A 24,711-nucleotide genomic window follows, 5' to 3' on the forward strand; every position below is an offset into this window, starting at 1 on the left:
ATGTTTTTCATTCAGTAAATATTCTAAAATTTCTTAAAAAGATATCTAAACCCAAGAACAGAAAATAAATATATTTCAAATTGGGAGTCCTTCTATGTGGCAGATGCATTCATTTTTCCTTTTTCCGGCTTTAAGATTGGCAAGCCATAATCCTGGAGATTCTGGAATCCTAGAAGCTTTGCAGAGTATTGGGTGGGATTAGCCCATTTCAAACTCATGGTCAGAAATATGCCACAAAAAAAGTCCCCAATTTCTTTATAAAAGTGGGAAGTAAAACAACCAGTGGCTGCATAAAAAGTCAATGATTCAAGGTGACGGTTGTGTAATATTCTCAGAACCAGAGACAATATTTTAGGGGGACAATCCCTTCTGGATCTTATGAGGAACATAAAAGTCCAGAATGGTATGATATACCATCACTTCCACTGCTATCCAACAATTTTCAACACCTATACGTTAAGGTATGTATTTTAATTTTTTACTGTACTCATAGCATCAGAGAAAACTCTAACATAAGAGGATTCGCTCTTTTAACAAATCCAAAACCCCATCAGTGATATTCTGAATAATCCGAGAATGTCAATAGTGCCCCTTTGCCTACAGGTTTCAAGATGATCTCCTTGTCCTTTACAAGAGAGGAAACAGCTTCTCTTTCTTTTTTACTGATTTAGTAAGCACATTTCCTTTTCATAAAATCCTGTGCTTCTTTTTTGATCATTTTTATGTAGGTTTCAGTAGTACTGAAATCGCCCAGAGTTATGAACTTACCTTTAAACTTAAATTAGCATGATAGGTATTATGTATGTTGGGAAAATAAATCTTTTTGCAGTTTAGGTTGTCTCTCATAATTATATTTCAAGTACTGAGATAATATGGGAGGTCAAATGAAAGTCCCCTTGCAGAAGTTTTTCTTTCTCCTTAGTTTATGGACTCTTTGAGAAACTATTCAGTGTTCTTCATATCATTTCCTGAACTTAGATATTCCCTTGTTCTTGTTGTTATTGCCTTGTTGTTTCTCCCACCCCTTATGAATTTTTGTCTGCTGAAGCCCACTGAAAAGCTAAACTTACTGTATCTGATGTACCTGTAGATTCTCCTTGAGCTTTATCACTATCAAATGCACCATTCTCTATCAGAAGATCACTATCTGAAGAAATAGGGGTGGATTACGTGATAACCATTTTACCTCTTAAGCTCTGAAAATGCCTGTGAAATGTATTTGTGGCCATGAATTACAAATAAAACAGGTCACTCATAGTTCTGGCAGAGGTTTACATGTTTCACTTTTATTAGGGTTGATTTAGTAAAACTGGATGCAAAACCTGGTGCAGCTCTGCATAGAAACCAATCAGTTCCTAGTTTTTTTGTCAAAGCTTAATTGAACAAGCTGAAGTTAGAAGCTGATTGGCTACCATGTATAGCTGCACCGGATTTTGCACTCACCAGTTTTAGTAAATTAACGCCAATGAGTTTGATTTTTTTCTGCATTGGATATAATGTCTTTGTCAGTCTTTTGCAACTCAAAGGTAGCAACATCTTCAAAAGTGGCTTTCTCATGTAAAGTAATTTCAAAAGCTGTTATCTCGCAATTGATTTGACACAATTGCACCTTCACCTGTTATCAGTGACATATCTTTAGTGTGTCTTTAAGGCCCACTATGCACTTACTGCTAACATTAAGGATTAGAACTGGCAACTGTTCCTTTGCAATAAACAGAGCCAGTTTCAGCTGACATCACTTTCCAGTCACCTCAAGCTAGCAAGCAAAGGGAGGGAAAAATATGAAGTAGCTATACTGCCTCCTACTTTTTTGCTGCCAATGCCATGTGCCTCCTTGCTGTAACTTCACCCTTCTTGCTCCATGCTACACTTGACTCTGGCTGGAGCAGGAAAAGTAAATGAATAAAATATGCCAGCCAAACTTTTTGTACTGTGGAGCAGGGTTGGAGCTTTGCAGTGGTCCCATCCCAGATCTCAACTTATTAAGGCTGAGAAGTCTGTGAGGAAGGAGGAGAGGATAGGAGAGAAGAGTGGAAGACAAAAGTCCTGCACTACAGCTAAGATGCTTAAGGTTACTGTGACAGCACAAGTAAAAAAAAGCCCTTCAATTTAAAATTATAAAACATATTAATTAAAGATCAAAATAGACTTTAAAGTCTTGCTTTTGATCTTTATTGGGAAAAGGTTGGTACTTTCTGTAATATATACTGATATTTTAGTTAATTTGTGTTTTGATATAATTGTAATATTCATTAATTAATATTGTTTTTTAAAGTATTTCAATAACATTTTTAATAATGTTACATTGAGGAGGTGGGGTACCCATGTTGCCACATTCACCTTCACCTCATCTTTGTCTCTACATATGTAATTTATTGGTGAGGGCACCAGCCATAGATTTTTCATGAACAACCAAGAAAGAGACACAAGGGAGAGCAGCACTGATTTCAGTTTTTGGGGTAGAATTCTGTACACTGAACACTTACCATCCCTGCTCTTCTCCCCCTCCCTCTCTCTCTCCCCCTTCTTCACTTACCTCTCTTTCCCCCTCTCTACCCCCCTAATTACCCTCCCTGTCTCTGTCCTTTCCATTCCTCCTGCTCCCACTTGATAACACTTTTTTATGTTGCTTCTACATTGTACTTTTTTAGATTACCTTTATGGGTATTTTTTACATTTCCATATATTTATACTGTTTAACCATTGATTGAAATAAGCCCAGACAGAGGAAGGAGAAGGAGACCCAACTTACAATCTTGCACACATGTCCTCTGCATTCAGAAAGCACCCCTGTCTCTTTTAGTGCCAAGAGCATGACGTTTAACAAATTGTGGTTTGCAATTTAAACTCATTTTACCCAAAATTTCAATGTCTTCCAATGTTGTTTTTTTAGCTCTAGATCAGTGCAGTGTTTTTTAAGGCATTTGTAATCACGAAGTAAATCCTCCAACATGCCATCACCAAACGCAGAGGAGGAGTTTCATTGAAAGAGTGTTATATGAAAGAGATTATATGAATGAGTGCCCAACATTTCAGTGGACTGTTGATCAGTATCCAAAAAATTCTCCATATGGTAAAAAAGACAGCAAAAATGTCCAAAAATGTTACCAAAAAACAAAATAACCTTAAAAGGCATGGCATAGGTAGATTGATGGTGCACATGTGTTTAAGGAAAAAAATCTTATTAAGTCCAGTCCACCCAGCACCATATTCTCCCTGCCCAATCTGGGGTGTTTGGCCAATAGCGATATTATACTATAAATTATTTAGAACAATAGCCAGCAAACCAATAATAAACCTGAAAGCTCCAGATTTATTGAGGCAACAAAGTGCCTTCTCAAAGTGACAGACATGTCAAAATATGCTTCACCAAAAATGCATATACTGCCACTAATGGATAAATCTGCCACACCTGGGTCTCCACCAGTAGCCCCACACTGCTGCACACACCAGGGATGAGTATACAATATTATTATTATTACAGTATTTATAAAGCGCCAACAGTTCTCTCAGCGCTGTACATTACAAAGGGAGATAGAACATGCGACAGTACGAAACAATACAATGTGATACACAAGGGGTTCGAGGGCCCTGTTCCTTCAAGCTTACAATCTAGGAGATATAATTAAAGTAAAACTTACCCGTAAAAAAAATGGACAATGACATTCCTAGAGGACCAGAACCCCAGCCACTAGTCATAATCACAGAGCATAAAGTATAGAAAGGATGGAGAGAAGATCAAAGGACACCACATTTTGAATATAGACATACAAATTGTAAACTGGAATTAAGGGACTCTTCAGTTGCCAAGAAAAATTTCTTACATAAACAAATAAAAATAGTTATTCACTTTATTGTATAAAAGCATCATAAAATACAAAAATATTTTAAAAGAACAGCGGTAATATCCACTATTATCAGTGCAACTGGTACAAGACCGGTCTAGCTCATAGATGTCTTCATAAAGTGATAAGAAAGAAAAAGTAAAGCAAGTAAAAAACTATTTTTATTTGTGTAAGAATTTTTCTTGGCACTTGAAAAGTCACATAATTTCAGTTTTCAGTTTGTATATGTAGCAATCTCCTTATTAGGCTGCTAGGTAAATTTAGTTTTTAGCTCCTTCTGTAATCAGGGAAGCAGTAATTGTTTGTTCTGGTCTGTTCAGGGCATCACAGGCTAGGAGTTTGATTGCTTACTCCTGGCTCTAGAAGAAGTTTCTGCAGCTTAGGGAGGGAGAATTTAAATGGCCAGCCTGAATATTGAGCAGGGCCTAGACAATCCTTTGGGAGTTGTGCCGAGATAGTGTCTGGGATCCTGTTAAATAGTCTGGAGCCCTGAGGAGATTGTACTTTTCCTAACTGCTAGGGGAATAGAGCTGTAAGCTGTAGGATGGGGGGGGGATGCTGGACTGCTCTACAAGAGGCTGCACCTATGGACTGATCCTGTTCAAGAACTCTGTAAGTAGAGTTTCCTTTATTTGTGCTTAAACCTACTCCCCAGCTGTGAATCTATAGACTGTTACAGTCTGCCTCAAGGTTTGCTCAAACCTACTTCATTGTCTACAACCATGAACCTATGGACTGTTTCTGTCTACCTTTACTTGGGCTCAAACCTACTTCATGGTCACCAGCCATGAACCCATAGATTGTTACATTCTACCTGTTATGGAGAAGTGCCCTCTACAGAACTGTGCTCAAGCATTTTAGGAGTATTCCATGTCCTCCTCCTGTTACTTTAGCAATAAATATTAAAAAGATATCCCCTAGAAAGTTTACTGAGCCAGAGTGAATGAACTGTGTTTTTGGCTGCCTCTGCACTGTCTTGGGAAAGAACCTGTTAAACTAGAGTGGCCCCTACATGGGTAGTGCTACATAAAGTTATATTCACATCTTTTCCTGTCATTGGCATGATTCCAGAAAACCTGAATTGGGCATGCCATGCACTCTGAATACTCTTCTTTGGCCAGTGAATGAGCTGTAAACTAACCATACATGGTCCTTATCATCATGGTGATAGGGATTGTTGTGGGAAATGCCAAAATGTATTACAAAAAATGTGCATGGATTTGCAGAATCCATCCCACCTTAAAAATAAGGGGCCCTTAGATACTGAATCCCCCCTATGTTAATAGGTAAGGGGTACCTAGTACAAACACAGTTTTGACAAGTCCTTTTATTTAAAAAAAAGTCACACAATGCTCATTCATCATCAATCATATTGTACAGTAATGTAGATCCATGTCAATGACTCTTCAGGTATGATATGGATCTTAAGGCGGAACCCCACACACACACAAAAAGAAAGAAGTTCCCCCCAAAAACCTAGACATGACCCTTATCCAAGCATGCAGCCTGGCAGGCCAGGAAAGGGGAGGTAAAGCATGTTCCCTTTCTCCTGGACCATATCAGGCCACATGATTTCAACTTGGCTGTGGTACATTGCCAAGGGGGATACTCCTTGTCAAAGTACCTTGTACCCATGTTGATGAGGACAAAGGCTTTTCCCTCTATAACTCTGGCCCATGGTTGTGGGGTTCTATGGATGGGAGCTTATGGAAATTTGGAATCCCGCTTTAACAATAAGGGGGAACGCAACTGATTAGAGAGGGGTAATGGAGGACAAAATGTAAACTTCAGCTAAGTATGTGAATGGAAAATACATATTTTGTCTATATTATCCAGTCAGATACCAAAGCAATTACTCTAATGGAGGTTTAAAAACTTAAGGAGAAATTTAGTTGGGTACCAATGACTTTTGACAACAAGCTATTTTTCTGTATAGATGTCAAGTGGGTAAGCTCAAACAACACAAAGCAAAGGTCAAAGGCATGTCAGAAGCAACCCAGAAGCATCTCAATGCAAGCTAAATTTGCCTACATAAGCCCTATGACATGTCGATTTAATCCAATTTTGATTCATGAAAATTCACTGGTCACAGCATTTGATGGCAATAATCTAGAATACATACCGTACAAATGAATGAGACAAATATCAACCTCAAGGAATTTATTATGATTGGATTTCAAATACCTCTTCCTTTCAAAAAATTTCTATTTTCCATTTTTCTAGTGACATACATGTTTACAATTTCAGGAAATGTTCTAATAATAATGCTTTCATCTGTATCTCAACAACTCAACAAACCTATGTACTTTTTCTTAAGCAACTTATCGGTATGTGAAATACTCTTGACCACCAATATTGTGCCTAATATGTTATGTTTACTAATGGTTGATGGAGTAATCATCTCTGTATCAGAATGTTTTCTTCAGTTTTACATGTTTGGAACTTCTGCCACAACAGAATGCTTTCTTCTTGCTGTCATGTCCTATGACCGCTACTTAGCCATCTGTAGCCCATTGCATTATACCTCTATCATGAATGAAAGACTTTGTGTTACACTTGCAGTTATTGTTTGGACAACTGGTTTTATGGCTACAGTAGGGACAATTATAATGATGAGCAGTTTGCAGTTTTGCAAGACTAATGGCATTGACCATTTCTTTTGTGATCGGGAGCCCATCCTAAGTCTTTCTTGCTCAGACACGTCTGAAATTAAAGTAGAAGCCCTTGTTTTTTCATTTTGCATTACCCTCTGGCCTTTTATAATTATTGTCTGGTCTTACATTTCTATTCTTCGTACTATATTAAAAATGATCACAAGCAAAGAAAGATATAAAACCTTTTCAACCTGCAGTTCTCATTTAATAGTAGTCAGCATGTACTATGGAACTTTAATAATAATGTATGTGGTGCCTTCTAATAATCAGTCATTTAATGTGAACAAACTGTTGTCATTATTATATATTGTGGTGACTCCACTACTAAATCCTATCATATACAGTTTTAAGAATAGGGAGCTAAGGAATGCACTGCAACAATGCTTTTACAACATGCCATCATGTAGAAAATATTAAATATTGTCAAGCAATCTAAACTTTAGGAATGAGGCAAAATGTATCCTTGCGGTGAACCCCCACTAAATACTTGTTTAGTTTAGGGATTTTGAAATAATGTGAATTACTGAATTTATTCCTGGCTCTAGCAAGATCCAGCACTGCTCTCAAGCAGCATAGGTATATCAAAAGTGGTGGGATATCAACCCTACATTGTACATGGGGAGACAAGCCTGCAACGGCCAGTAGCCCCTTGGAGAGGATGCTGCCAGGGAACAGGGAGTATGTTTAGTATTACTCCTTATCCATGCACTCTTAAACAAAACAAGAATTCCACCATTGCAGTGTGGGAAGGGCCAACTGCAAGGGTACATTTTTTCTCTTTTCTGAAGTTCAGCTTTAAACCACTAAATAATGGTGGGTTATGACATGATTTACTGAATAATTATCACATGTGGTATGCCCATACAGTAGGTACTTATCAGGTCAACTAATTATCAATATCTGACATGGTATTAAGTGATAAAATGGTAGAACTCTTAACAGTGGTGTGTACCCCATGCTACAGTACAATTTCAATCTGCACCTTTTTAAATGTAAATAACAGGAAGGACGGAATAAATACATATGTGATCTCTCATAATCATCTAAAAATTGAAAATAAACAGCATATTAAACTTGTTTTATAAAGACATAAATGGCTTTTTCATTATATCCTTTAAGTTTGACAAAACATCAGATAAGCGTGGAAACATAGGTGCAATGTATATAGTGATTTGTGTCAATTGCTTTACTATAGCTATATGGATGCAATCCAGCCCCATTTCTTGCCTGACAGTACTGGACATAGTTCCAGAGTAGTGTTAGTATTGATGTTCGATTCGAACATCGGGTGTTTGTGTGTTCGGCAAACACATGAACGGTGAGGGCCCCACTGTGCACTGCACTCTCACAGTGCATTATGATTGACCAAAGCAATGCACCTGGTGACAGGTCATGTGCAATGCTTTGGCTAATCACAGCTCAATGTACTGTGAGAGCCATGACTGGACAAGGTCTCTGTGTCTTTTGGCCAATCATGGCTCACGGGCTAAGTCCACGCCCAGGGGCGGACTGACCATTTGGAAACTTGGGCACTGCCCGAGGGCCCGGGGTCAGTAGGGGGCCCCATGAGATGCCCCTGGTACTTTTTTCATAGGCTTTTTTGAGTTTGGGCAAGGACACAGGGGGCCCATGATCCCCTATTGCCCGGGGGCCCCATGAGTTGTCAGTCCGCCCCTGTCCATGCCCCACACTATATAAGGCTACTTACACAGCAGCCTTGTGTAGTGTGTTGGTGGAGTTAAGTGAAGGTAGTTAGTGGTGTGTTAGGAGACATTGCAGTGTAGTCAGTGTAGTGCAATGTTGTGAAGAGCAGTGTAGTAGTGTCAGTGAAGTGTCAGTGATTTGTACAGCACTTCTGCATCACTGCTGTTCCAATCTTTTTTTTCTTTGTCAATTTGTTTATGTATTTATTTTGCAGCATCAGGTTCTGTTGCTGCATCTTTAGCCATTTCAGCTCTGTACATCATGTGGAAGACAATGTTTTGACCTCGATGGACCGGGCTGTCAGCAGCAAAGTCCACATTACTGCTGACATGTGGTCCAGCAGGCGTGTTCAGGGACATTACATTTCCTTCACGGCGCACTGGGTAACTCTGCTGGCAGCTGGGAAGGATGCAGGACAGGATTCAGTTCTGGAGCTTGTTCCTCCACCACAGATCCAAAAAGCTGGTGGTGAGTCTGCCATATCTGTCTGCTCCACCCCTCCTCTTCTTCTTTCTCTATGGCCTCTTCTGCTGAATTATCCTCTGAACCAGCAGTGCTCCCTAAGCATTCAAGGGGCTATGCAAGTGATCAGGCTAAAAGATGCCATGCGGTGCTTCTGGAAGAGATTCAGTCAGCTCTGCAGGGGCAAGCTCAGAAGTTGTTGACGCCACGGAAGCTTGAAACAGGAATGGTTGTAGGCAACAATGGCATCAACCTCCTCTCCACCCTCCGAAAGGGACACTTGACACATGTTCTGAATTTGGTGGTGTAGTGTTTCTTGAACAGGTACCCAGACATGCAAGATCTTCTGAGGCAGGCCAGAAAAGTCAGTTGCCATTTCCGGCAGTCACACATGGCCAGTCTTTGGCTGTCTGACATTCAACAAGAATTCAACCTGCCCACCATCCGCCTCATTTGTGACATGCCCACCAGGTGGAACTCAACATTGGCAATGCTGAAGCAGCTTCACATGCAGCAGAGGCCCATCAATGAATACCTGTGTGAGTATGGCACAAGGACAGGCTCAGGGGAGCTTGGCTTTTTTTCACCACACCAGATGCTGCTGATAAAGGATGCATGCACTGTCCTGTCACCATTTGAAGAGACCATAAGGATGGTGACCCATGACAATGGATGCATCAGTGACACTATCCCTCTAGTCTTCCTGCTGGAGCACATGCTGCATGGAATCATGGACAGGGCACTTGAGGCAGAACAGTGTGAGGAAGAGGAGGACTTTACTTCCTCTCAAGGCCCTCTTTATGCAGGTACCATTCCTGTGGGGCCACAGAACAGACCGGAGGAAGAGGAGCAGGAGGATTGTGGCAGTATGGAAGTAGAGGATAACATATGGCAGTCTTCAAGGGATGGTTGTCAGTCCCCGGAAACCAGCCAGGAGTACTACATGGCTGGGAGGAGGAAGTTCCTGACAGTGTCATCCTCAGTGACTCAGAAGACTCAGAATCTCATGACTCCTCAAATTTACGCTGCATAGGCTCCCTGGTTCTGCAAAGCCTGCGAAAGGACCAGAGGATTCATTGTATCAAGTTGAGGGATCATCACTGGTTGGCAACCTTCTTGATTCACGTTACAAGGATAAAGTTGTAGAACTCATCCTGCCTTCACAAATAGAGCAGAGGATGAAACATCTTGAGGATGCCTTGAAGAAACATTTGTGTAACACCTTTCCAGACACTGGAAGCTTACCATTTCCTGGACAAAGTGTTTCTGAGGCTTCGTTTCTCAAAGAAAGAGTGGTGGAGAAGGCAGCTGGCTGACCAATGCCTTTAAACAATTCTTTAGTCCGCAGTGCTGCTAGAGGTTTTGTGATGGATAAAAGAGTGCATTTGTCCACAGACTCAGTTGACCAGCTGGCATTTATTAAAATGAATCAGTCCTGGATCAACAGCAGCAATCAAGACCCTGATGTTGATGTAACTGATTAAATTTGTTAGGGATCTGGGATCCCTTGAAGACTGCCTATGCTGCCTATCATATTCCTGAATCCTGATTAAGCTATCTTCTAAGCTCCTAGCTTTTTTTCAGTTTAGGGCACCATTAAAACCCAAGGCCCAATTTTTCTGCACCTGTTTGGCAGGTGCATGTAATTTCTTTTCTTCACACATTTTTTCTAATTTTTAACATTTTTTAACAGCAGGGCCCATTCCTGCACCTAGTAACTGTGAGGGGGTTACAGTGTTCAGCCAGCACCAAAACCCAAGGCCCAATTTTTCTGCACCTGCTTGACAGGTGCATCTAATTTCAATGTTTTACAATTTTTTTCTAATTTTTAACAGCAGGGCCCATGCCTGCACAGAGCAAGAGTAATTGTGAGGGGTTACAGTGTTCAGGCACCTCCAACACTCAAGGCCCAATTTTTCTGTACCTGTGTGACAGGTGCATCTAATTTCAATTTTTTACAATTTTTAAAAAAAGTTTTAACAGCAAGGCCCATTCCTGCACTCATCAAGAGTAACTGTGAGGGGTTACAGTGTTCAGGCACCAACAGCACCCAAGGTCCAATTTTTCCACACCTGTGTGACAGGTGCATTTAATTTCAGTTTTTTAGAGCAGTGCCAATTCCTGCACTCATCAAGAGTGTAAGGGGTTACAGAGGCACCAACACCCAAGGCCCATTTTTTCAACCCACTCTGTGACAGATGCATATAATTAGAATTTTTAGAGCAGGGTCTTGCACTTGTCAAGAATAACTCTGAAGGGTTACAGTGTGAAGGCACCACCAACTGTTCGCCCGCCAAACACCCCACAATGCACTGTGCTCTCACAGTGCACAGCCCCCATTCCACATTGTATAAGAGGGGAAAATACTCTCCCTGAAAAAAGAATTTAAATAAATAATAATAATAAAAATTATAATATTACAAAAACCAAATAAAAATAAAACAAAAAATACATAAATAAAATAACGGCATGGGTCCCCCCCAATCCTTACCAGGACCTTTAGGTCTGGTAGAAAGGTTAGGAGGGATCCCACAGTTAAATAGTTTTTTTTTTAAATGAGTGGGGTTCCCCCTAAAAGCAATATTAGGCCCTTTAGGCCTGGTAGGACTTTTAAGGGGAATTCCACCTCCCAAAAATGGGGGTAAAAGTGCTTGGGGTTCCCTCTAAAAGCCATACCAGTCACTCCTAAATTCCTACCAGACCCTTGATCCAAGCACAGGCCTGGCAGCCCAGGATAGGGGGGGACACAATCGAGCAGCCCACCGTCCCTGCGGCTTGCCAGGCCACGTGCCCTCCGCAATGGGATGGTGTCCCCATGCCGATAGGGACAAGGGCCTCTTCCCCACAACCCTTCCCCAGTGGTTTTGCTTTCAGTTATTCACACTTAATGAGTATACAGTACACTTAAAATGGAAGTCGAAGCACCCACATTAAGACCTTAACTTAAAAAAAACAGAAAAATGATGATTAATAGATGTTACATAATACTACAGTCCTATTTTGTATTTTAAAAACTGCAGTCTGATCATGGGATTGCAGAGGTACTAGTAGTAGGTAACATTATTATTATTATTATACAGTATTTATATAGCGCCAAAAGGTTTGCTCAGCGCTGTACATTATAGGGGGGGACAGTACATGAGACAATACAGTAACAAAGTAGTGGCCAGGTGAGGGCATGACAGTGGAAGGATACTGTCGTACAGACGGTCAGCTGCAGAATGGAGAGGGGCCGGGTTCAGGTTGCGGAGGTTACGGTTGGTGATGGTTTGACATTTGGGGTGGAGGTGTTAGAGGACGGGGAGACGGAGAACGTAATGAGGTTGTGGTCAGAGAGAGGGAAAGGGGTGTTTTTGAGGTTGTGGGGGGTGCAGAGATGAGAGAGAACGAGGTCCAGGGTGTTCCCATCAGTGTGGGTGGAGGACTGTGTGCACTGTGTGAGTGCAAAAGAAGAGGTTAAGTGGAGGAGTTTGGATGTAGCCGGGTTATTGACGTTGATAGGGATATTAAAGTCACCAAGGCTGATGGTGGGTAGCTCAGAGGAGAGGAAAAAGGGTAGCCAGGTGGAAAGGTTGTCGAGGAAGCGGGATACGGGTCCAGGAGGCCGATAGATTACTGCAATCCTCAGAGGGGTGGGAGAGAAGAGCCAGATGCAGTGGGCTTCCAAGGAGGAGAAGGATAGAGAGAGGGGGTTTGGGAGGACCTGGAAGGTGCTCAGTGGTGACAAGAGCATGCCGACCCCACCACCTCTACGACCGCTCGGTCTGGGTGAATGGGACCAGACGAGACCTCCACAGGAGAGTGCCGCAGGGGAGGTGGAGTCAGTGGCTTGGATCCAGGTTTTGGTGACCACTAGGAGGTTGAGGGAGTGGGAGATAAAGAGGTCATGGATGGCGGGGAGCTTGTTGCAAACCGATCGGGCGTTCAGGAGTGCAACCGAGAGTGGAGGGGTGGATATGGGGAGGAGGGGGACAGGTATAAGGTTGGGGGGGTTGCTGCGGTTTGTGGGAGTAGGAGGGTGCCTAGTGGGTGAGTGAGGTGGTGAGGGGCCAGGGTTCGGGGAGATGTCCCCAGCGGTTAGGAGAAGAAGATGGGTGAGAAAGGTGGCATGGGAGCAGGATGTGCAAGAGCGTGTGGGTCTGTTAGTGGTGGCGTGTGGGTCGGTGGGAGAGTGGAGTATCAGGAGGAGGTGGTGAGAGCCGTAGTGGGGAGATGGAAGTAGTGAGGGTGCGATGTATAGTTGTTTTGGGGGAGTAGGGGGGTAGAGGGAGGATACCAAAAGATATTTGCTCCATCAACAGTGGTGTATTTTGGTTGTGTGCCGTCTTAGACAAGAGTAAAATCTCACCCCCCATGTATGTTGGAGAGAGAGATTCCAGCACTCCCCCGCTGGCCACCCCGGGAGCCATGATCAGAAATGCCCAACATCTTCCTTCTGCGCTGATCTCTGACAATGATCCAGGAATGAGAGTCAGACACACTTCAGCAGCCCACAGCAGCCCACACTGCTGTGCTTGTGCTTCATTTGCTCCCCATCCTCAGTTACCAGCTGCCAGGGGATGGCACCCCTCCTGAAAAATGACGCCTTAGGCAAATGCCTTGTTTGCCTTGCGGTAAATACACCCTGTCCATAAAACACTCAAACAAGCATGACACAGGGTACTACGGTAGTATTTAGCTTCTATAGGCAAAACAAATTGGTAGAGAGGATTCCACCTGAGTTGTGGTGGCACTAGCAGTTACAGAACCATTACTATCTTGTTGTAGCACCACCATTACAGTCCAGTAATAGCTTTTTTACAGAACGGATCAGGATTTACTACCTGGTATATTGAAGAGGAACGTCACCCAAAAGGGAAAGTTCCACTCTTCCCCCTCCTCCCGTTCTCCTCCTTCAGATTTGGCACATCTTTTTTTGGGGGGGGGGTACCTGTTTTTGACAGGTACCCACTCCCCGACTTCCGGTCAGAATGCTGCAACGATCTGAGTGGATGTGCAGCCCCCCTCCTCTCCTCACAGTCTTTTGGGACATGTCACAAGTCCCAGAAAGCTGTAGGACCAATCAGATATATCAGGGCTCAGGCATGTGCAGTGAGCAGCCAATTGTGCAGCTGCAAGCTGTCACAGCCAGCTGCCCACAGTTATTATGCAGGTGCCGGGGACCGAAACCCAGTGAAGAAACCTGGCCGGGTGAGGACACCACTGGATCCTAGGATAGGTGAGTGTCTAATTAATAAAAGTCAGCAGCTACAGTTTTTAGTTTTTAATTTTTTTAATAGAGGACTGAAGAACTGCTTTAACCTCCCTGCCGGTATTCCCGCCAGGAGTGTAGCTCGGGGTAAAGTTTCAGTAACAAAAGGGGTAACCCCAAGCTACACTCGGGCTTACCATGCGGCTTTGCTCAGGGATTCCCTGCAGCGCTTACCTTGTTCTTCGCTCCCGCGATGTGTCCCCTGCAGCGTCCCCGGCCATCTCCTCCGGCCAATGCTGGCATCCGGCTTCCGTGTTCTGGTCCCTGTGACATCGGGATGTACGGGCGCCAGAACCGGCGGCAAATTTGAAAGTTTTAAAAAATGTCGTTTTTTTAAAACAATTATTACATAGCAAAACATTGCTGTTTCAAAGCATTTCACATACATTTTGTCCCTACTACTTTGTCCTGTGCCCTGCCTGCATTTTGACTGTTCTTTCTGCCTGGAAACTGGGAAAAGTCCATGGCGTCCAAAAAGCGTCCCTTTAGGTCAAAATCTGTTTTAGACCAGCTAGAGAACAGCGATAGTAAATCAGAACCACTTGCAGAATTGAGTGATAATGATTTGTGGGGAAATTCGTCATCAGACACTGAAAATGATTCTGTGACTTTGCTCAGTGATGTGCGAACTTGGCGCTATATTTCAAATTTCAGTGTTTTTGGTTTGATTATATTATTGAATTAAATTTATTAATATTATATCATTATTTTTTATGATTATTTATTAAATTATAATTTATGATTTTGTGTTTCAAGTTTATGTTTACTAGACTCTTGTTTGGACAGATTTCAGTGAGTTATTCCTAAAAATGACGGGCCTACAATAAAAAAACTACATATTTCCATGCAAAATGATGGTACCGCTTTCAGCACCAAAAATCTGAAATAATCATACCGCCAGGGAGGTTAAGGATGCAGAGGCTGCAGGCTACAGAGCAATAAAATTTGGTATGCTACAATAATTAGGAGTAAGGATTGCTAAAATGTACTTCATCTTTCACTTTAAAGAACATTTCCATTGGACACAAAACACCATTTTGAGTTGAGTGTGATCATTTTATTGTTAATAACTTCTATTTCCTCTTTTTTTATGACAGGAAAAAAATCATTGTGTGCACAATATAGAAAAGAAAACTATAAAAAATGTGTTGTGATCATTTCAACATGACCTTTTTACTTTTAAAAACAGTGACTAAAACTTCATGACCTCATGTACTTTGACAGAGCCTATTGCTTCTTGATCTGCATTTGGAATTTGGATTACTCGAAATGTGACCTTGTATCTATATGTCTTTAAGGACTAGCCATGGTAGTCTACATAACATACTGTACATACATGTTTTTCTTTATTAGATGGTGACACTTTGGTCCTGAGTGTCTATTACACTTCCGAAAATAGCTGTACATTTGTCAATTATTATGATATTGATATATATTGTTACCTTTAGTACATATATATAGTTTGCATTAATTTGCTTGGATGTACATTTGTTTCATAATCAGAGTATTTTTACTAGTATATTTTTCAGCACAGGAGTATATACAGATATTTTCCAATCCTGTGACAGGCAGCAAGTTGGCCATATCCAACATAGTTAATGGCTAAGTTTGCCTTTAATTAAAAAATTAAAAATGCACACATTTTTGCAGGTAACAAATGTGCATTTATTATTTTTTAAAACAGGAGCCTGCAAAGTATTGCATGCATGATCAGCAGATCATGGGTGCAATGCCAGGCTCCTGCACACACTGCCTACAGCTTTGTGCCTGTACCTCTGTACAGGCTGTTATGTTCAGATCTGTAGGCAGTGTGAATGAACTAAAGGTGTGCTGATCAGTGTGCTTGCAATTCATTTAAACTACAGGTCCATCTGCTGTGGTGGAAGATGGGACCTGTAGTCTCTACATTCACAGATCCCAGCTGGGCAGAGCCCTGCACAACCGCACCACTTTCAAAATGTGACAGTGAATGCAGGAGAGAAGAACCCCTGCCCTCTGTCACACTTAGCATGAGTGCTGATGGGAGAGGGGGTGACTAAAAACAGGTGTAACTTATAACATATTCTAAAAGGTGAACTTGTCCTTTAACATGTTTATTCCAAGCACCTATAATAATAATACACATCCCACTGAAACTAATTACAGGAATATATTTAATTTTATATCTTAGAGCAAGTGTTTGTGACAATTATTTTCTTCACAGCTTCTGGGCAAACAGTATAAATATAATAAAGATAAGATCATGTCTACAGTAAATGACTAACTGGGTACTTAAAGTGCATTCTTAATTTTGCTTAAAAATTTAAAGGAATAAAGAAATTTAAAAAAGGCATCAAATTTGAAATGACAATGAATTTCAAATGACCGTGATTGAAAAAAGGTGCATCTACGAAGCTAGTCAAGTTTCCGGTAAGCTTGGGTTTTTGGTTCCTGAGTACTGTATATGTTATATTTTAAATATTAGGGTGATTAGCTTGGCTGTCTATAGAAATATCCTACATCCCTGGTGTACAGGTGAAACTCGAAAAGTTAGAATATCATGCAAAAGTTCATTTATTTCAGTAATGCAACTTAAAAGGTGAAACTAATATATGAGATAGACTCATTACATGCAAAGCAAGATAGTTCAAGCCGTGATTTGTCATAATTGTGATGATTATGGCTTACAGCTCATAAAAACTCCAAATCCACAATCGCAGAAAATTTGAATATTACATGCAATCAATAAAATAAGGATTGTACATAGAACAATATCGGACCTCTGAAAAGTATAAGCATGCATATGTACTCAGTACTTGGTTTGGGCCCCTTTTGCAGCAATTACTGCCTCAATGCGGCATGGCATGGAAGCTATCAGCCTGCGGCACTGTTTGAGGTATTATAGAAGACCAGGATGCTTCAATAGCGACCTTCAGCTCTTCTGCATTGTTCGGTCTCATGTCTCTCATCTCTCTCTTGGCAATGCCCCATAGATTCTCTATGGGGTTCAGGTCAGGCGAGTTTGCTGGCCAATCAAGCACAGTAATCCCACGGTCATTGAGCCAGGTTTTGGTGCTTTTGGCAGTGTGGCCAGGTGCCAAGTCCTGCTGGAAAATGAAGTCAGCATCCCTATAAAGCTTGTCTGCAGAAGTAAGCATGAAGTGCTCCAAAATCTCCTGGTAGATGGCTGCGTTGACCCTGGACTTAATGAAGCACAGTGGACCAACACCAGCAGATGACATGGCTCCCCAAATCAACGCAGACTGTGGAAACTTCACACTGGACTTCAAGCATCTTGCAGTGTGTGCCTCTCCATTCTTCCTCCATACTCTGGGTCCTTGGTTTTCAAATGAGATACAAAAGTTGCTCTCATCAGAAAAGAAGACTTTGGACCACTGAGGAACAGACCAGGTCTGTTTTTCGTTAGCCCAGGTAAGCCGTTTCTGACATTGTCTGTTGTTCAGGAGCGGTTTGACAAGAGGAATACGACATTTGAAGCCCATGTCCAGGATCTGTCTGTGTGTGGTGGCTCTTGATGCACTAACTCCAGCTTCAGTCCACTCCTTGTGAAAGTCCCCAACACTTTTGAATGGCCTTTTCCTGACAATCCTCTCCAGGCTGCAGTCATCCCTGCTGCTTGTGCACCTTTTTCTTCCACACTTTTCCCTTCCACATAACTTTCTATTAATGTGCTTTGATACAGCACTTTGGGAACATCCGACTTCTTTTTCAATTACCTTTTGAGGCTTTCCCTCCTTATGGAGGGTGTCAGTGATGGTTTTCTGCACAACTGTCAGGTCAGCAGTCTTTCCCATGATTATGATTGCTACTGAACCAGACTGAGAGACCATTTAAAGGCTCATGAACCCTTTGCAGGTGTTATGGCTTAATTAGCTAATTAGAGTGGGACACTTTGAGCCGAGAATATTGCACCTTTTCACGATATTCTAATTTCCTGAGATTGTGGATTTGGCGTTTTCATGAGCTGTAAGCCATAATCACCACAATTATGACAAATCACGGCTTGAACTATCTTGCTTTGCTTGTAATGAGTCTATCTCATATATTAGTTTCACCTTTTAAGTTGCATTACTGAAATAAATTAACTTTTGCACGATATTCTAATTTTTCGAGTTTCACCTGTATATGCATATATATATATGTATAGTTCTAACTCTATATTTTTGAGAGTCTCCAAATTAGAGCACATAGAGTAGCAGATAAATTAAGGGCAGATTTGCTTGGAGGGAGTCCACTCCTCCTTAAAGGCAAAGGGACACTCTGGACACCCAGCAAGATCATAATGGCAGCTGGAGGCATCCAATGTGTCCCCACATCAAATCAGCGAACAAACTATACAGAAAGATGGCAACCACCCCAATTTATAACTAGTCTTTGCTTTAAAGTGCACATCGAAGGACAAATTACATCACAAACAAACAACAATTTCCCAGCACACTTGCCAGATAGTCTGTAAAAAAAACAAATTGACATTGTCTAACAATTCACATTAAAAACAGGGGGTTTCACTGCACAAATTTGCAGATATATCTGGAAGCCACAGTGCCTATGCCTAGGCTCCTGTGTATAGTGTGGTCATAATTCTTTTGAGAGTCTCCAAATAGGAGCACACAGAGCAGTGCATAAACTAAGGGGAAGTTTGCCTGGAGGGAGCCCACTCCTCCTCAAGGGCAAAGGGACACAATAAACACCCAACAAGAGAGCAATAGAAGATGAAGATACCCAATGTGTCCCACATCAAATAAGCGAACAAGCTTTACAAAAAAATGGCAACCACTCCAATTTATAAATAGCCTTTGCAATAAGGTGTACATGGAAGGGCAATGTGCATCAAAAACAAAAATTTCCAAGCTGCTTAGCAAAATAACAGTTTGATAGAGCATTTGAAAGAGCAACCATTTGTTAGTGTCTGGAAATTGCAGTACTTTACATAATTTAGCACAGCCAAAACAGTTAAAATGAACTGCATCCTGTGTGTCAGGGTCGAAAAGAACTGTCACAGTAGTTGTGCACGCTGTGCATCATCAGGGACATACAGGTCCTAAATAGAGCCAAGGCACCTAATCTCACTAGTGTTCTTCACAAGTGGTGATGAGCTTTGCTGTGAAATGACTCCCAGGTTGTGGCCTGGACTCTGACTGTGGCAGTCAGACTGGAGACAGCTGTTGTTTGGCAGAAAATGGGTGAAGTACACAATCAAGAGACACTAAAGGTTAAGGAATGGCGAGTTGTTAGATGGCTGAGGTGCCAGGCCAAAAATATAATCAGGTGACAGGCACCTGAGATAGGGTCACAAAGTAAAGGCAGAGTAAACGTTTTGCTCAAGCATTGCCAACTGCATTCCTCCAAGTCATTGCAAAATGTCCTTATCCCCTGTAGTCCCTCATGCCACTCCTTATGACTATCTGGCCCATCCTGCTTACTGTACATTCAGGAGTCTTGCTTGCTACTACTGACAGACAGGATGCCATGATCCACTAGGCACATAAACTATGCTGGGCTTTCATGGTTCTGCTATATAGCTAAGTAGTTTAAACTTATAGCCATAGCAGCAGCACTGTTCTTAAATAGTTTTAGCAGTTCACAGTTTAATTTACTTCTTGCTTGGAGTCACTCTTCCAGTATGGTAATAATAATACCTAAAGAAAAACTATATTACATTGAGTCTATTTTATTGTATTTTTTAAGTTTTAAAACATATGTTTTATAGCTGTCTTATATGTATAAAATCTTTGTTTTACAAAGAAACATTTAATACAGGGTGTGGCCATGTCAAAGACTTCTCAGGCATTGTGTATATTCTATGGATAAAGTACTTGAACTACTTGCTACTTCCTTTCAGACACTCTGGAGTTGATTTACTAAAACTGGAAAGTGCAAAATCTGGTGCAGCTTCCAGATTTAATTGTCAAAGCTTAACTGAAAAAAGCGAAGTTATAAGTTGATTGGCTACCATGCAGAGCTGCATCAGAGTTTGCACTCTCCAATTTTAATAAATCAAACCCTTTGGTTTTGATTTACTACAGCTATCCTATCCTAAATGTGCAAGTGCCAATTCCTTATTAACTCACATTAAACTGTCAGAGCAGGTCAGCATTGTAAGGTCTGATTCAAAACAACATTTCAGATTAAGCTTGAAGCTTATGAAGATCTGCCAGCTATCTAATATCAAGCTACAGTTTGAAATGGATTTAGCCAGGGCTTTTCTCAGCTGGAACTTGGTAGAACTCAGTTCTACCACCTCTGGCTCAGGCCCTCTGTTCCCTGCTCACCACTTTCACTTGTAAACACAGAAGTCTGTCTTCTGTGTTTACAAGTGACAGCTTGTCTCCCAACAGCTCTTACAGATCTGATGTCTTGAGCAGCTCCCACTGAGTGCAGGATGAGGACAAGGGAGATGCATGTGCCCAAGGTGCAATGCGGATGCGGACACCCCCACTGGATGATCTCCCGGCAAGTGAGAAAGGTGAACCCATCTACAGTGTATGGGGAGGTACTAGAGCTAGGTGTTTCAGGTTATTACAGCAACAAACGTAAGACATGTGGAAGATGGTGGAGGCTTTAAGGGAGGGGGAGAAGATAGGAGCAGTGGAGGGATGGGGTGCATGTAGAGGTCAGAGCTGAAGAGGGGTGAAAAGGAGATGTGAATGAGGGATGCAGAGGTAAGCAGCTGTGGAAGAAGGATGAACTCTGCACTCTGTATGCAGCATACCCCTGAACTCTGCACTCTGTATGTAGCGCAACCCTGAACTCTGAATTCTGTGCGTAGTGCACCCCTGAACTCTGCACTCTGTATGTAGTGCACCCCTGAATTCTGCACTCTGTGTGTAGTGCACCCCTGAACTCTGCACTCTGTGTGTAGTGCACCCCTGAACTCTGCACTCTGTGTGTAGCGCACCCCTGAACTCTGCACTCTGTATGCAGTATACACCTGAACTCTGCACTGTGTGTGTAACCCCCTTGAATTCTTCACTCTGTATGTAATGCACTCCTGGTATTTAATGCCCCTTTAAGACCCTCCTACTGTTAGGGAAATTTGACCACACCTGCTATTTGATGTGGTTTGAAGGGTGTCTGTGGGAAGGGAGGAGGGGTTTTCGGGGGTCGTGGTTGAGTTCCAGCACCTATTTTTTGAAAAAACAATCTCTGGACTTAGCATGCAGATAGGTGAGTTTTGAAGCACAAAATGATTAACTGTATAACGCGCAAGGGGCTTACATTAGAGATTTACAGATTAAATCAAAATATGTGATTAAAACATGAATAACTGAATCAAAGGAAGTGGTTGCTGCTAGGAAAAGGAGATGTTAGGTACCTTGAGTCGTGGCAGTTGGCCAGAAATTGTTATGCTAGGTTTTGGCTTGCCAGTCCTGCATAGGCTGAATCATTAAAAATGCAGTGAGAACAACAGTGTCGTAGATTGGCATCCTGGTGCATAGGCTTTCATCTCAGGCTATCGATGGAGGTGCATGCTGCCCATAGCAATTATTAGGGGCTATGAGATTGAATTATTTTTTTTACCAAAGCTTAATTAGCTTTTATTTGTACAGTTAGTGAAATGTACCATACAAAAACTCCAAAGTAAATAAGACAAGTAAAATGGCAGCACCTACTGTATGATTTTGGTCTTTATATATTATTGTTTTATTTTCCTTAAAATTTTTCAAATACTGTACTTAATATCTTAGGAAAATATAAATTGTATATCTAAATCTGCAGCCAAATTGGGATAATTACTATTTTATATTTGTTATATGTTCTCATTCAGATTACATAACTAAAATGAAAAAAAAAAATCAGATTGTAATTTTAAATACTGTTTTCTGATAACTCAAGCACTTAAGAATCCTACTTTGGTCTTTGTTTATGAGAGGGCTGAGGAGCTGTGTTTGCCATAATTAACTCAAATAGAGGGAGCAGAAGGAAATGAGTTACTGCTGGGTATGTGTGAAAATTGTAGCTTGAGTAACTGAGTTTGGTAAACATCAGGCTTTTTTCAACAGAGCACATTAAGGGACACTGCTATCTATCTTTGAATATTTAAATTTTAAAATGTTACTGACTGTATTAGAAAAATATATGCAAAACTAACATACATTCCATTTACAGGTTCATCCATATTCCTTCTTTTTTACTCTTTCAGATGGAATTAACTGAATGGACAAACAACCAAACTATGACATTAGAATTTATTTTTGTTGGATTTTCCAGTGCCCAGAGCATAAAACTTATCTTGTTCTCCATATTTCTAATCATTTATATTTTGACTATTATTGCAAATTTCCTTATAATTATGATAGTAAAGTTGACACCATCCTTACATACCCCTATGTATATGTTTATTGCCAACCTTTCTTTACTGGAGATCTTCTATGTGACTGTCACAACACCAAACATGTTGTCCATTTTCATAGTCAAATGCAAAACAATCTCATTTGAAGCATGCATGACCCAACTATATGTGTTCTTCTCACTTGGATCATCTGAATGTATTCTGTTAACAGTAATGGCTGGTGATAGATATCTTGCAATCTGTAATCCCCTAAGATATTCATCTTTAATGACAACAAGAGCATGTCTACAGTTGATAATTCTAAGTTTTTTGAGTGGGTTTTCTGCCTCGGTTTTAACAATCACATTTATTGCTACGTTACCCTTTTGTAGTTCTAACAGAATAAATCATTTCTTTTGTGATTATCCTGCACTTCTGACACTAGCCTGCCCTGAAAGCAGTACAACAGAAGTTATATTTTTTACTTTGTCTTGGAGTATTGTGTTAACATGTTTTTTGCTGATAATGGCTTCCTACGTTTGCATCATTTTCACTATCAAACTTTCTACAATAAAGCAAAGTAAAGCTTTCTCCACCTGTATATCTCACTTGACTGTTGTACTAATTTTTTATGTATCTGTTATATTCATGTATGTAAGACCAAAAGCAAAGTATGACTTAAACAAGGATAAAGTTGTGTCTGTTGTTTATTCTGTTGTGACTCCCTTATTAAACCCTATGATATACTCTCTGAGGAACAAGAAGTTTCAAACAGCAGTTTTCAGTTCAGTGCTGAGATGGTCCATTCAGTCCTAATCTTTAAACTATTACCAGCATTGGACTGGCTACCATACATACTTCTTCTGGACCCTGCCTTTAAAAGTAAATCTTTCTCAAACCGGGGCAATTTGAACTGAGAATGTGATGGAAACAATTACTTTCAGTAAATTCATTAAGGCTTATTCACCCTATTCCTTCCCAAAACATTTTAATTGTTTCTTTAATGTTATGGGCAACCTCACTGACTGAGGGCAAACTTGGACCTTTTGTCTTTTATTTGCTTACTGTTGTTGATGAGGCTGCACTGATTGGCAGAACTGATGGTACTGATAGGCTGCACTGATGAGGCGGTATTGATGAGGCGGCACTGGTGGGCATTGATGAGGAGGCACTGATGATGCTGCATGGATATGCAGCACTGAAGGGCACTGATAGGCAGCAATGATGGGCACTGATAGGAGGCACTGATGGGCACTAATAGGTAGCACTGAAGAGCACTGACTAGTGTCACTGACTGGCAGCACTGACTGACGAAACTGACTGATACCACTGATAGATGGCATTGACTGGCAGCACTGTTGGGCACAGATTGGCAGCACTGTTGAGCAGCACTATTGGGCACTGATGGGCAGCACTGTTGGGCAGTACTGCTGGGCAGCACTGTTGGGCACTAATGGGCAGCACTGCTGGGCACTGATGGGCAGCACTGTTGGGCACTGATAGGCAGCACAGTTGGGCAGAGATGGGCACTTTGGGGGCTGCACTGATAATCAGGGTACATACAGTATACAGTATGTCTACTTTGACATTTGCCAGTTATACGCAGTACTTTCCTCACGCTGTGAGGAAAGTACTGCCGATACCCGGCAAGTGTATTTACATGCTAGTCAGCTGTGATTGGACACAACTGATCATGTGGTAAAAGGCTGCTGTGACTGGCCATTAACCATTTCATATGATAAGCTGTGTCCAAAGGACACAGCGATCACAGAGAGCGCTGGGAGCATGCTGCTGGGGGCGAGCGGGGGGGTCACATTCTGGGAGAACGTCTTATGATGCCCTCTCAGAACTGGACGACCTTGCTGTAGCCATCATTCGGGTATAGCGTGGTCAGGAAGTGGTTAAAGAACAAGTAATAAGAGCTAGAGAGGAGACAATAAAGTAGTTATGCAAGATTTTGTTTGTTCTTTTGAACTTTAGTGTATCTACTTATCCAGCCCAGCCTTACACATGTGGCAGATCTGTTCTTATATATTGCAACATTTTAGCTTGCATTATTTTGTAGATATAACTGATTTTTCCTTATTGAGTACTGGAATATATGCAGACCTTTTCCAATCTAATACAAAGACTTGAACAAAAACAAAATTGTTTCCCATCACAGAAAATAAGCCTACAGTACATTTCCTAAATATGGACACATATGTTGTTAAAAAAAATTGACAGAGGTTCTAATTCTTTTATAGCCTATTCAAAATTAAAGTAAAAGGTTTGGCTAAAGTGAGACTTTAGTGTGTTCAAAATCAAGAACTTCCCTTTGGACCCATCATATAATATCCCAAAACAACTGAATATAAAAAAACATACACGTGTATTAATTATTGCAGATTACTCATCCCAAGGGTCCTTCAACAAAAAAAGGACATTTGCAACAATGGTCTATGACACATTTAAAAACAAGTATCCTCTAAAAGTGGTGTCATCTGAGTATTGTCATATCTTTGAAGCTTTTCAAATCCTTTG

The 24,711-nt window shown here is 41.2% G+C and overlaps 2 protein-coding genes across 2 annotated transcripts; both read left to right on the forward strand.

Annotated features, from left to right (window-relative positions):
- The first annotated feature begins 5,974 nt into the window (after window positions 1–5,974).
- Window positions 5,975–6,916, forward strand: LOC149454821 (olfactory receptor 10A7-like). Its single transcript, XM_089686937.1, has one exon. It carries the CDS (start codon window positions 5,975–5,977, stop codon window positions 6,914–6,916), a length of 942 nt encoding a protein of 313 aa, XP_089543063.1.
- A 2,140-nt stretch (window positions 6,917–9,056) lies between these two features.
- LOC149454822 (olfactory receptor 6N1-like) lies at window positions 9,057–23,004 on the forward strand. The gene is made up of 2 exons (XM_089686983.1): window positions 9,057–9,320; window positions 22,060–23,004. The coding sequence occupies exons 1-2, from the start codon at window positions 9,057–9,059 to the stop codon at window positions 23,002–23,004; spliced, it is 1,209 nt and encodes a 402-aa protein (XP_089543109.1).
- The last annotated feature ends 1,707 nt before the right edge of the window (window positions 23,005–24,711 follow it).

This window comes from Staurois parvus, unplaced genomic scaffold (genome assembly GCF_062004578.1).
Source record: "Staurois parvus isolate SC_StPar_1 unplaced genomic scaffold, SC_StPar_1.0 ptg000415l, whole genome shotgun sequence".
Taxonomy (NCBI): Eukaryota; Metazoa; Chordata; class Amphibia; order Anura; family Ranidae; genus Staurois; species Staurois parvus.

Bases quoted from the DNA above. Each gene is read 5' to 3' on its own strand.
- LOC149454821 (XM_089686937.1), top strand. From the start codon at position 5,975: ATGAATGAGACAAATATCAACCTCAAGGAATTTATTATGATTGGATTT.
- LOC149454822 (XM_089686983.1), top strand. From the start codon at position 9,057: ATGGCCAGTCTTTGGCTGTCTGACATTCAACAAGAATTCAACCTGCCC. The intron at 9,321-22,059 runs GTGACCCATGAC...TTACTCTTTCAG, and splicing joins TTGAAGAGACCATAAGGATG to ATGGAATTAACTGAATGGAC.